This window comes from Homalodisca vitripennis, chromosome 6 (assembly GCF_021130785.1).
Source record: "Homalodisca vitripennis isolate AUS2020 chromosome 6, UT_GWSS_2.1, whole genome shotgun sequence".
NCBI lineage: Eukaryota > Metazoa > Arthropoda > Insecta > Hemiptera > Cicadellidae > Homalodisca > Homalodisca vitripennis.
The window spans coordinates 45,352,896-45,367,525 of NC_060212.1; the positions used below are offsets into that span (position 1 = coordinate 45,352,896).

General features: G+C 32.0%; 1 protein-coding gene across 1 annotated transcript; it reads left to right on the top strand.

Moving 5' to 3' along the window:
• Positions 1-2,578, top strand: LOC124365182. The gene is made up of 3 exons (XM_046821135.1): positions 1-152; positions 1,626-1,691; positions 1,905-2,578. The coding sequence occupies exons 1-3, from the start codon at positions 108-110 to the stop codon at positions 2,244-2,246; spliced, it is 453 nt and encodes a 150-aa protein (XP_046677091.1). The 5' UTR covers positions 1-107; the 3' UTR covers positions 2,247-2,578.
• The last annotated feature ends 12,052 nt before the right edge of the window (positions 2,579-14,630 follow it).

Below are 14,630 nucleotides of genomic sequence, written 5' to 3' on the forward strand. Positions count from 1 at the left end.
AATTCAACATATTTTTACAGCTAACACATGGTACACATTACATTACAAATTACATCATTCAGGTCTCACACAATTACATGATGTACTGAGCTCTTGGAACCAAATACATGACAGATTGTAAGTGCCGCCAATGCGCATTACTCACCATGGGGGTAAGCAAGTAACTTTCGTTCAAAATATTTTCAAATTAATAAATAATTACGCACTTAATAAGTTACTACTGTTAAAGATTAACATGCTGACACCAAAGTTGTATGAAGTACGTGGCTATATAAATTAAATTACTGATTATTATAAATTAGATATAATTTTTGTCAAGTATGTTCAATTCGATATGGATTGTTTTCGTATGACTTAACAAGTAAAGCTGCCCCAAGAGAGTTCACTCGTACCTTGGGCTATATACCTGTCGCTAGAACCTTCACTGGGTACTGGGAAAACGGTGAAATCAATGGTTTGTGCAGAATTAGCACATCATTGACCGTAAATTTGACGCTAGTTTACTTGGAGCGGATGATTGAGTAGTTTGTGCACTCTTATTCTTAAAGGGTTTTTTACAACAGCGTGAGCAAGAAACTTTGACCTGATCACTTTGACAGTGAGGGGCTGACAGAGAACTAACCCCCCCCCCCTTTAGCAATAGTGGCATGTCTGAGATAGTGTCCACTGTCCCTCCTCACTGTGACTATATCGTGAGATCACGGAGGTGGCGGAACCAAACTCAAACCTTGCTCTTCCTGAAAATCCTGTTCAGTAGTACTCTGGAAATAAGACAAAGGTTTTTATAACTAAATATAACAATGTAGGAGTGCTATATTCGAGGCTTTGCCGAGGCTGCTTGAACATCGTATAACACATTCTTAAGCACTTAGTAATGAATGAAGTTTCATGCAAAACAAAAAGTTTACAGTTAAATATACCACAAGATATCTTGTCACTTGATATATTCATATTTTAGTTAATTCATTTGAATATCCTAGTGATATTCAAAAAATGAACACGTGGTTAACTAGTAAGGTTAATACAACGCAAGTGTGCCAAACTATTTACAAATTTATAACAATGATTTCCGATTCTAATATTTTTTATCTTTCATATATGGTAAAAATATAAAATACTGGAACCTAACATTATTAAGCTCAGTTTCGTTAAGGATTTCTTACTCTATTTTCTCGTTTCCATTATGGCCACCCATAAGACCAATGTAACACATTTCGCCAATACTAAGCGAAATCTTATGGACTGACTTGCACCATCATCAAACTCAGTGTTCCGCGTATAAAAATGAAGCTTCTTACAATCTTTCAAGTCTAAATGTCAGTTTATTTTTCGAGACATCATGGATATAAAATGTTTCTACTCTCTACGTTCACCCAAAAGTATGTATTTTTCAAATTTTTTATCTCATATAAAAAAATTATATATATATATATATATATACATATATATATATATATATATATCAATTATATAGCTTGAAAGAAGACGAATTAGTAATGGTAATTTTTGAAATGGTTGGGAGTCATTTAAAACACACTCGTGTGCAATACAGAACCTGAAGTATACGTAGTTTTAGTACATTTATTTAATAATTTATTATTAATAGTATATTTATGTGCTTTCAGAAAAGATCCGGCTATTATTCACAATTCTGCATATCTAACTACTGTTTTGGAGTTTATGCTGATATAGTAAGTAGTATCTCTTTAAGTAAGTATAACCGAATATATGATAGACCATTTTATTTAGAAACTTAAATTTTGTATTGTTATTTAAAACTAAATTCCTCGTCTGAATTCATTTCAATTCTTAATTCATAGGATAAAAACTTAATATAACCGATTATGCTTTCTTTCTAATTTACAGTTTTACAAATATTTAAGTATCCAGTTTTTGTGTTACAGCAGAAAAAGTCATCTTTTTGGGGCAATTTGCTGTGGATGTTGATACTTATAATCCTGTTGCTTTTACTTGCTTATGTTCTACTTGCGATATTCGCCCCAGAAGTAGCAAATTCAATACGGAAGAAGTTAAGAGAAATATGGCAAAAGCTAACAGGAGGAGAGTCAAGCGGAAGTGATAAAGGCTCACGGAGTAAGGGTCGTAAAGGTTCGAAGCAAGGTCGTAAGGATAAGAGCCGTGATCAGGATTCTGACGATGAGGAGAGAAGCCAGAAGGATGACAGTAATACAGACGAAAATGATCAAGGAGGTAAGAAGAAAGATTCTAAGAAAAAGAAAAGGTGATGCATCGAATAAAAAGAATAACAAGAAGACTCGAAAGTCTGATGATGTGAAAAGTAAAAAGGATAGCTATTCTGCAGATGAGGAAGAGGAAGAAATAAAAAAGGAATCCTCCAAAAAGAGAAAAGTCGAGCCCAATAAGAGAGAGGAAAAGAAAACCCCAAAGTCTGAAGCCAAACTTGACAGGCGGTCTGAAGATAACATATCTGTAGCTTCTCGTGATTCTAGTATTGGTCGTCATTCCCCGTCAAACTCATCTCGACAACGCACAATGGAAAAGAGGCCATCCACTACCAGCCGAAAATCACGAGGAAGGCCCAGAAACAATAGCTGATATTGCGATGTAAATTTGTAAAATATAAAATATCCTGGATTAATGTGTTTTATATGGTTTACTACCCCCAGGTGGGTTTTCATCTGATTTATACCTTTCAGCTGTACCTAGACGGGGTACATTAAACACTAAACACAAATGTCGATATATTGGGGTGCAAGGGTAGACTATAATAGGTCTAATCTAGTGAAGAAGATTGGCATCGGAGTATGTAGCTCCTTAAGTGAGGCAGTTGCTATCCTAAATATAAAGCGTGCCACCCCTGCCTCCTTTGACTAGAGAGGGTGGTACATAGCTGGACTCCACTTCTCTAAGGAGACATGGCTGAGAGATAATGCCAAAAATCTTCCTTATCGCTCCCGACAGGAGGCGGCTTCTACTCTCTACCTTGCCTATCCTTAATATCCTCCTACCTGTCACTTAGGACTAAGTGCAATGAGAGGTTTTTAGCTTCTTGTTCAAAGAGAATAAAAAACATTTGACTGATGAAATGTCACCAACAATAACATTAATGAATACATCTATGCGGATTAAATATGTTGTGAATGATTTAGAGAGGAAATTATAAATTAGATAGGAAAAACCAACTTATAAAAACAATAGCGTAGGCTAGCTGGTTTTATGAGATCGATGATAGTAACTTTAAAATCTGATCTCAATATGCGTACTTGTCATTTGTAGATTTTGTCCGAACACACAATATTTCTGTAAAAACTAAGAGCGTTTATATTGGACTACAGGAAATTTAAATTTAAAAAAAAACAAGTCATCTCAACGGTCTTGTAATAACATTTATTTGTACCGTCAAATCAATTTTTGCATTTCAATTTTTAAGACAATTTAATGATGCTATGTATTATCATGTGAGTTCTCTTATTGTACTGTGTACCTAAGTAACAATAAAATCGATTACATTAGTATTTTATTACAAAATATCTATAATTTGGTATAATGGAAACGTTTATATGTTAAATAATCTCATATTAGTGAGTTGTATAATTTCAATTAAAACATCTAAAATACCTTCGCGTAGAGTTGTAATTTTACTCTATTTTCTCTATCACAATGCTCTGTATTATAAATGTAGGAGAAATTAAAATGAGAAAATTAAAAATACAATACCGTGGTAGTGTTTTAAGTTTACCAGAAAATTTATTTCCCCTACCGACCCGTTAAAAATGACTCAGTCGTGGCTTATTTGGCACAGGTGCAAATTCTGCTACCGGCTCTCCACTTGAGTATATCCAGATCTCATACACATTTATGAGGTTGTTGTTTCGTCACTTATTTATTCAAATGGTTCACCTAAATACAGACAGTTGGACATTTATCCAGCAAATACGTCTCGTATTTATTAAACAGCGAAATCTGTTCACAGTTGCATTAGCAGTAAAGGTGTAACCTAAAGTAGGTAAAATATTGCTTTTAGCTTCAAATAGTACTTTATAATCTTATGTTAGTGAGAGCACCCAATTGGGATGGAGGTTCCATCAAAAATTAACAATCACCTTTTCAAAGCAAAATTAAACAAATGAGCAGTCAGCCGGGTTTTGATTCAGAGGAGGTCAGGATACTTGTGCTTCTTTAGACAAATTTTCTACTCAATATATAGTTGATTTCTCCCTTCACCCCCCCCCCCCCATAAACCACCAACTACAAATGCAATAACATCATTGTATATAAGTGTAAAAACTGTACTCCTGTTATTTTTAAGTTTCTTATGAGACTTTAAGAGAAAATTATCATGATACAAGTAAGTTGAAAGGAGGAGGGCCGTAATATGATTGGCTTAACCTTAAATAATCAATTATTTCAGCTGAAATGTTCATTTTTAGTTTTGGAGTAATAAATGATAAACTACGATGGTTTTTTTCCTGTGAAACCAAAATCTTTGAATGATTAAATCCTTTTGAAATTGTTTGAATGAAGTGAAAATTTAAATAATAGTCCAAATTTTCAATATAAAATCGAGTTCACGGACAAACTAAGCACACCAAACGCCGCCATAAGTAAAACTAGTGATCAGAACATTTATTACAAATCAATTGTGCAGTATAACTTAACAGAAAAGTACTTGTTAAAATTTTATACGATATCCTATGGAAATTACAATAAATTATTCAATAAATAAAATAAACATGGAAGGCAATATCAGATTAATAATGGTCTGGCAGCCAGTGACACATTCATCAATTATTGGTTCAGCTGCAGTCAATCACGATAAAGCCTCTCCCCCTGCATTCACACGCGGATGTGCATTACTGGCATTGCCATCTATTGTGTAACATTTGATGACAGAAAATAACTCTCTAGAGTAAGGAAAACGTATCTCATTGTTGAAATGCTTATAGCTATTTTGAATCTTTTATAAATGGGAATCTTACAATAGGCATTCAAGTGTTCATTTAAACTACTCGTTCATTTTATTTGACTATTTTATATTCTATACTACATGAACCTATATATACTAGGCTTGAGTTGTGGATTATAAATAAGTACTAACTGTATCTTCGGTAAATTTTATATGGTCTTGTTAAGCAGTTCCACTGACGAAATTTTAAAGTGGTCGTAAAATATAATGAATTTTTGTACAATTGTACCACGTGAAATGTACAAACAACTTATTGTTTGAAATTTTTGTCGATTAAAGGATTGTGAAGGACACAGGATATTCCTATAAAATTTGCCATCGTTCAATAATACAAAGATTTAGTATCACATCGAACATAACATATAACTAAAATGCATCACATACTTGTGTCTGGAATCACAACAAACATAATACACAATAGCTCTAAAACGTGCACTTAATAAAAACATTCACCTCAGAAAGAGATCAGATTGCAGATTCAATTTCTACTCTTAACGACACAAATATATTTTATATATTTTCAGTACTACTTAACGGTTAAGCTTTCCAAAAGAGAGTTTCCATGTGTAAAGTATAAACCATATTATGGTATTAAATAGATTATTTTATAATATATAAAATATATAACTGTAATATGGTTGTGTTTTTCTTTCGATGATATTTGTTTTCTAAATTGTTGGTGTTAAATATCGCATGCTTTAACAAAAGAGTATGGTAGAGAGAGAAGTTAGCACAAAAACTAATTTAGTTTCGTATGTACTTTTATTCTCTTTGTAAATTTATTCTCTGCCCCACATGTCCTCCTTTATGGTTTATAAAGAAAACATTCCAACAATAAACTAATTTAAACATAAAAGATAAACTAATGGTACATTTATTTTGATGCCAGAGAGTTTATTACTTGAAAATCTGGATTCTAATCTAGCCAAGTAATTTATTTACGCTTATTTCTACTTTTTATCAAAGCTTTTTCAAAATTCAGTTTTCCAAAGTTTCAATAAGCATTTTGATCGTAAATTTTACTTTAATTATTCTTGGCGTAATTTATTTATTTAAATGACTACTGTTATTCTCGTAATGTGTTTTATTTTCTGTGACATAATATGTGATTCGATATTTATGCAGTCCTATATACCGTAGCCCTTTTATTGAAATTTCCAAAATTCAACGAGACTGATTTTACAATTGATGGTTATATTAAATGGCCAGTTTTTTGCAAAAAAAAGGCAAAAAGATTTAAAAGTGAGTGCTATTTAGCAATACAACTGTGATATATTTTACACTTTTGTTTTGGTTCTATCTTAGTAGTTTAATGAGTAAAGTAATTTATAAGTGTATAAAAAGAAAGAGATTTTCTCCGGACATTTACCATCCTAATACAAGAAATCGTTAAGTAACACTATGTTTTAAAATCTGCAATCTGATCTCTCCCGAAGGTTGATAACTGATCTAAAAGGTAACTACAATCTACGTTAAAAACGTCTGCAAAATAGTGCATCCTTCACAAAGTTTCCATCGTCTAAAACAAACTCTAAACAAAGAGTAAAAATGTATTGTTAAGAATGCATTCTGTATTACTGTTAAGCCTAAATAAGTCAACTAACAGTACTTGATCATATTGACGTCAGCTCTAAACTGAAGAAGACAGTTGAAATTTCCCGAAACGGGATTAGTGGAATTAGCGGGAATTTATCATTAGTTAAGCCTGTTATGCAAAAGTGTTCTGGCGTACTTTAACCTTAACATATTGTGTGTCAAGGATTTTTTGAAAGTCAAACAAGACGTTAGTAGTAGAACTAGTAAATAAACTAATTTCAAATGCATAAAATTTTTATAAAAATGTTTAGCTTTAAACTTAAATTTATAATAAATTATTATTTCTCAGAAACGTTCACATTTTGTCATCGCAAAATAATTTTTATGTCACGGTATTTGTACTGGTGTTTGGAATATCTGTCAAGTACTTGTTGTACATGGGGCAAGAAGGCAGTGCTTGAGTAACTAATACAAAAGTCTAACACAACTCTCAACTATTGTATAATCTCGATACAGCGGTTTTGCCTCTGTGGACACTTCTCTTCTGTTTCGGCAAGAGACAGATTTGAAACTAAAATATAAATTGGCACACCTGTAGATACCATATTAAAACACAAGGAAAAACAAACCGTATTCTTTTATTGTCTATCAGGTTAAGTGTAAGAAAGGACTATGTAGTCCTAACTTCGCCTGAAAAAATAAAGAGAATTTTCATTTTATTTTCATTGTCAAATAGTCTATCACAACGTCGGTCACTTGAAATGAATAAACAAAAATTCTTTGTTTAAAGTTTGCTATTAACGATGGAAGATTTGAAAGTGCAATAGGATGTCGGTGATTTGCCATCGTTATTTGTTACAAAATGTGTAACCCTGCGTTTAAAAATCTACAATCTGACCTCTTCCTCTAGTGAATAACTAACCTAACACCTGACGACCATCTATGTTAAAATAAACAAATAATACCAGAATTACTTGGAGTCCATCCCAGGTTTTGTTTCTGCACAGGATGCAATCACAAGCACAAATCATAAATACGAGAAATCAAACTCACAATCACATATCACACCAGCACAGGATTCACCAAGTGAGATACTAACAAGAAAATCAAAGTCGGCACTTCCTGTGACATCGCGGCGTGTCATCTGAAACAATGGGACAGGAAGGCTATTGTTATGAGGTAGAAGGGTAAAGGAAGACACATCTGGCCCTATGTTTTGATCCTATACCTTAGTATCATAGTGGGTGTACGAATTTTGTTGTTTTAGGTTTGTTTAATTGTTAATATCTTTCTAGTTTCCAAGGTGGTTTTGATTCCCTCGACTGAAGGTTGACGAACCGGGTGGTCTGCTAATTTTATTCATAAATCTTCCATAAGTTTGCGTTGAAATAAATTCTCCTCGAAGAGTATTATGTTGGCTTTATCCCATTTCAAGTGATAGTCTTCAGAGCAGCAATGTTGAGTAGTTTTTAGACCGTTCTACTAGTTTTTTCTTCTAATTCTTTTTATATTCATTTATTCCTGTATATTTATTGGTCTTTTATTCTCACCTTTGTACTGCGTTTTAAAAGAACATGTACTGTAAACACAGGTTTTAGAGCCCTGTGTGCTAAATTTTGTTTGGTTTTCACGTGAGGAAGAGGTTTTGCAGATCTCGAAACGTAATATTATACATTTTGTCATGGCATATGTCCAATATCCTATTATCCTTAAAAAGTATTGTTTCATTTATATTTATAAAGTTTGGAAACATTTGTTCTGGCTGATTATTTACAAGCATTGTGTAATGGCGAGATTAACAGAGTAAAAAAAAATATTTAAAAAGCATTGGCATTTATAAAAGTAAGTATTTGAAGCTCTAAAATTGTGATTAATGGCACGTGGTAGCAATCAACTTACCATAAGCCAGAGGAAAGTCAGTGGCTGTTGAATGTAATTTTGTCAAACTACAAGATCTCTTTTCTTGATAAATAAAGGTTCGCGTTCACATGTCATTGCCATATTGGTGATCCAGGTTCCGATAAACACTTTTGTCTTCGGCTGTCACATGTACTACCAGAGCTAGTGTGTTTTACATATCTAGATAATACCAATTTCTTAAATAAATTTTAAAAGTAGCTTGGAGCACAGGTTTAGACGTTTATAAATAATTAAAGAGCCACATGACGCAGCAACACTATATGTGTCTGATAAATGTGTATGAGGCTCCCAACCCCCTTTGCCGTGATACGTACAATCTGTTTTCTATCCAAGTGTTTTAATTTTCTGAAATAAATGTTTATTATTTATCATTGGCTCTTTTTATCAAGTGAAATGGCGTGTTGTGTCATCTTAATTTACAATTGTGTTTAAAGACAAGATATTAATAAGTTTGATTATTACTGTTTTGGTGTTTTTGACCGTGACAATAATAACTTCCCTGGCCGTTTTTGGTAACAAATTATTTTGGCATACTTTGCTAACAGAAAAAATCAGTATTTTCAGGGTTTCTATAATTAAATATTTGAAAACTTTATTTGATCTTTATTTACAAATTTTTGAAGTTTTAGAATTACAACATTTAAAAAAAGACGTCTATTTAAATTTTAATATTTAATGTACTGAAAGCAACCTTATTTTAATATAATACTATTTCTTATTTGCTAAACGCATTTTTAACTCTGTACCTTACAGTTAAAAACAACACGTTTAATGTATTGATAATCAATAGACAATCACCCTTTATATATTGATCCGTTAAATTATTTACCCTGCACCCAAAATAGGGGTTATCAGGTATAAAACTATGATTTTTGGTAGGAATCACATCGTGTATCACATCTATTTTGGTCTAAATAAGGGGTTTACTAGATTTTGCGAAAGTTCTCTGACAAATTACACTTTGTATAGAGACTTTTAGTCCTCAGGTAAACTTAATCTTACTTAAATGAAAACAGAGAAAATGGGTTTTAATCTTATTTATATATTTCATAAGGCACTAATAAGAAAATTACAAAAGGAAATAAGCATAAAACCCAGATCAATTGATGATAGCTTAAATAACAACTTCACACAGGGTATAGTAAATATGCCACATAATACAATAATTAACATTTATAATAAATTAACCTAGTAAAGGGATTTTTAATAAATTACTCAAAGATAGTACGTTACAAGTGATTTTCATTAAACACGCATCACATGCACAAAGTAAGGGTAACTATTACTTAAACTTATACAACAAGCTATATACAAATTAGCTTTCCACACTCTCGTATTTTGTACTTTTCAAATATATTACAAAATCATACTAGTTTTCTTATCTAGATATGTAAAACTATATTTAATATTTTAGTAAACTATCCCATTAAAGTTTTTCACTCACTTCTTGTTAACTGTATTTTTTTATTTCCCAGCATCGCCAGCAAAATATATAAAGTGTAATAATTTCAATTACATTATTTTTGGTCGTTAGTAACAATATTCCTTTGGTGAGAGCAATCATGCACATCTAGACATCCGTATAGAATATCAGAACAACCTAATTTCGAAATATTATTTATTGACTGTGCTTGATTTTAATAATTCTCATTCAAAAATATTTCCATGGTATTTACATTAAAATATAATGGTTTATATCTACTGGAGCCTTCTCACAGTTCAAATGCATACATTTTTAATTATATTAAATATATGTTTAATGGACGGAACTAAAATTCGTTGAACGTTATCATTAGCAGTTTTATAATGGTAGTATCATTTACAAATAAAGCATTAAGTTGGTGTAAAACGATTTTAGGCATGGATAATATTTTGATATATGTATAGCCCTTTAAGATATACTCCCTGATAACTCAAAAGTGGAACACGTGTAGTTACAGGTATTATAATAATATTTTTGTAAAGTTTGTTATCAGGGCCAAATCAAAACTGTCAAAGGTAAAAAGTGATTGTTTCCTGTGCGTATATGAGTTTTTCGTTTAAGATAAGTGACATGTTTTTGTTTATTGACAATTTTAATATTCTCAAGAATAGTTATAAACTTGTAGTTTTTAAGTTATTATATATTAAAATCATATATTTCCTTTAAAGCATAAATGAATAGAAACATAAATACAAGTACTGTGAGGTAAGTACTGTGAATATTTCATATTTTTATCTTCAACCAGTTTATTTTTAGGATGGTTACAAAGTTACCTACTTTAAATTATTGTAATGAAATACATTTAAATTTAAGATATCAGTAACATTGGTAATAGAAATTATACAGATATAATTTTTGTATTTCTTTTGTTAAGAGAGATAATGCAACAAGCAGTTTAACATAAATAATGAACAAGAAGAGGAAACTCGTATTACTCGGTTCTTGTGCGGAGCTCAGGGGTCTGGTTACCGCTATCTAATGCGGATCTTGCCGTCACAAAACATTCCTTATCCCTGCACCTCGAACTAGCTGCCACGGCTAAGAGATAACGAGGATATTACAATCAAATATCAATATAAAGTTAGAGATAATGTGACTTGGTATAGTTCCTCTATAAATGTATTGTGTTGATGAAAAATGTGAGATTAAAATGCCCATTCCCTTTATTTTATTCGTAGGTTAGTAGGAAAACATTGACTCTACCTTTACATTTCCATACACAGTAATGACTCAGTTATCCCTAAATTTTGGTTTTTAAAATATTACCACTACTTTATAACATTTATTTATACGTAAAACTTCTAAACATTTATCATTATGGATTTATAATAAATTTATTGTTACGACAAAGTTTGCATTGTGAGAAAGTATGCGGCAAGTTTATAATTGATACTGAGTTGTTTTAAAACGTAAAAAACTTGATCCATAGAAAGTGATTGTTATTTAGTTGAAACTTTAATTTTTAAGTAAAAAATCTGAATTAACTTGAAAATTAAGGACAGTGATAAGTAATCTCTAAGAGATTTCAATCATGTGCATTTCAAAATGATTAAGGGCTATATAAATATGTCATTGTCCGTATGTGCAAATTCTCTTAAAAGAAAGGTGCTTGAGACTTTAAACTTAATATATGATTTTTTCTTGTTGCAAGGATTGAATCTATTGATTTTGCGGTTTTTTAAAAGTTCAAATTATATATGCCCTGTGAACGCAACATTACCCAGGATAGATTGTGTGGTTTCTGCCGTAATTATTGATACTTAACATCATGTATAGTAGCACAACCTCAGGATATGTAATTATCAATATGCCGTGACTGTACGTGCTAATTACATATGGCCTGTATACGGAGATCTGTTTGGTAGTCTCTATTTTGAAATATATGATCTGACAATTAGAAAGACCAGGTACGCAGTCACATTTATTATTCTTTTTTTATCCCAATAGAATTTATATTCGAAGCGTTTATTTTGACTTTGTGACTTCTTCACATACTGCGTCCTTTTTTTCTCAAGTGCTAGTTACTTTGATCATGCTTGTTTGAGGTACTTGACAGGATTTTTAGTGTGACTGATCCCGTAGTTTTGACACACAGAAGCTAATTGGAACGCTGAGTTTACCTCCAGATTACCTTCCGCTGTTCAAGACTTGACTCCTGTCATATGGCGTTATGTTCGCGTGAATAGATCCACAAAGAGTCGGAGCGAAAAAGCTCAAAACGAATTTTTTAATTCCTTTCGACATCAGATACAAATAGACTACAAAATATGGTGTAATATAGGTAAACAAGTATTATAATTTTCTTATTCAGTGCACAATCACGTCAGATTCCTGGCGCTGTACTAAGAGGAAGGTGAACAGAACCAAAACAAAGCATTTGCATTGAATTACCCCTTCCCACCATATGTAAGTTATGTATAGAAAACTGGCTAATTATTTACGTTTTTGCCTTAAAATATGACTTAGGCAAGCCTGTAGTTATATTATTTTACTATGTACTAAGACACCTGAAAGTATACTACTTTATTGCATAACGGAATTTGCAAATATTTACCTGTATGTGGCATGAAAATATTGCGTTTCATTTATGCAGTTTCAAAACTGCTTTTACATACATAATATTATCATATCTGTATTCCTAACCGTTTGCATACTCTTGCCAATTGCTTACTACTACCAATATGCCTGATACTAATATTATTTAAATTAATATTCAAAACATATTTTGAAGAAACTTTAAGAAGAAAAATAAATTTGTATCAGCAGATGAAACGCCAGCTGACGCTCTTCCAGTTGAGCCAACTGATAAATGTGTATGAGGTGAGCCCTTTAGAGTGTTACAGGTGCAAACTGTGTACGCGCGGAAAGGACACTTCTTTTCTTTCTATCTCCTTATCTATTAAATTCTTGCAATCGTTAATTATACGTCTTGAATTTATATAATTTGCACGGATAAATAATTAACTTAGTATATAATATCATTACGATCTGTCATTTTTAACGTTTTTAAGTTCATAAGACTCACTTTTGAGGTAATTTTAGTGTTTAAGGGGGTTCGGTATCCAAAAAATGAAATTTTTATAAATTTTCGTGTTTTAATATTTTATTATTCTATGACTAATTCCTGACATTTTAATGCAAAAACTATTAAAATCCGATGATGGGAACTATTTTTATTTTTATTTTGAAAAATATACTACATGCCAACAATTTTAGTGTTTCCATTGCAACTGAAGTATTTGTTATAGTAACACAGTTGTATTCTTCCAAACTATGATTTAGATTTATGGGTTGGTACAAAGCCATATAAAGCCTATTTTTACAGACCTAAGTGCACCTGATTTGCTTCGTAAATGTCTCCACGGTAAGTCACAAAACCCAAATTAGTCCGTAAACCAAGTAATCTGGTCTCGCCTGCCAAAAACTGTCTTTTTTGGCATACACACCTTGCACTTAGGAGTGTATGATGCCATAAGTTCCTTCAATAAAGGAAATATGGCAAAATGTATGGTTTTACAACATCTTGGAATGACTGTTGGACATAATTTTTGTGAAGCAATGAAAAAGCTGGACATAGCTCGCTTACAAAAAGCTCAACGCATGGCTACCGAAGTCGCAAAAAAATCAAGGCAAGCTCGCTCAAGTGCCAAGAGGAAGCTGGAAGATCACTGATAACCCTAGTTATGCAGCTGGATGTCATTAATATTATAATAAAGGTCAGTGAATTCACCTATTTGATGTGTGTTGCCTTTAATGCGATTTCCCGAAAATTAACTTTTTTATCAACTTATGTACCCTTTTCTCAAGATCCACTGATCAGATTAACATTAAAAAAATACACATGTACTTAAGACCAATACACACATTCAGAGCGGAAGACATTATACAAATCTATTTCAAATTTTTATTAAAAAAATTATAATTATAAATTATTTTACAAAAAATTAATAAATTTTTTATTTACAACAAATTAAATAAAAACTTCTTTTTTTTAACTTTGTTCCGCTCTAAATGTTAAGAAAGGTCTAAATAGTAGTGTCCTAAAGTTTTATGATGATAGCTTTAAAGGTTTCTGAGAAAAAGGTACATAAAATTGGCCAAATTAACATGGGAAGGATAGGGCATACCGAACCCCCTTAAGTTTTAGGATTCCCCCTATTTTAGTAAATTATTAAATACCGGTCCAAAATTCAAATGATTGTACTGCATTACTTGGTCCGCTCATTCTGAGTGGGTTAAATGGTTATTAAAAAATCACAAATACGAGAAATCAAGCTCACAATCACACATCACACCAGCACAGGATTCCCTAAGTGGGATACTAACAAGAAAATCAAAGTCGATGGCATCTTCCTAGAGTGGCATCGCGGCGCGTCATATTAAACAATGGGATAGGAAGTGGATTGTTATGAGGTATAAGGGTAAAGGCCAAGGCCACACTAGAATCCCAGGCCGCGCTGCTCATGTTGTGACGTCACAGTAAGGGGCGGGCGAGCAGCGCTCGTCTCGTAAGAATAGCATTGGCCGCCAGGACTCACTATGAAACTTATCAATATTTCAGCATAACCGGTGAAGGTAGTTATCCTATCTCAGGAGTATCCCTTTAGCACAAATACATCATCATAGTACATAAATATTTAATTCATTTGGAATTATTAGGTAAATGAAATAAGCAATACAAAAGTTATTCTTATTATAAACGTTACTATTATTGGCTTAACTTATTAATCTTTCTTTTTTTTA

What these genes read in the sequence shown, in the direction of transcription:
- LOC124365182 (XM_046821135.1), top strand. Translation starts at nt 108, where the DNA reads ATGACAGATTGTAAGTGCCGCCAATGCGCATTACTCACCATGGGG. An exon ending in GCGCATTACTCACCATGGGG is followed by an intron (nt 153 to 1,625) that starts GTAAGCAAGTAA and finishes ATGTGCTTTCAG; the next exon opens with AAAAGATCCGGCTATTATTC. An exon ending in TTGGAGTTTATGCTGATATA is followed by an intron (nt 1,692 to 1,904) that starts GTAAGTAGTATC and finishes TTTGTGTTACAG; the next exon opens with CAGAAAAAGTCATCTTTTTG.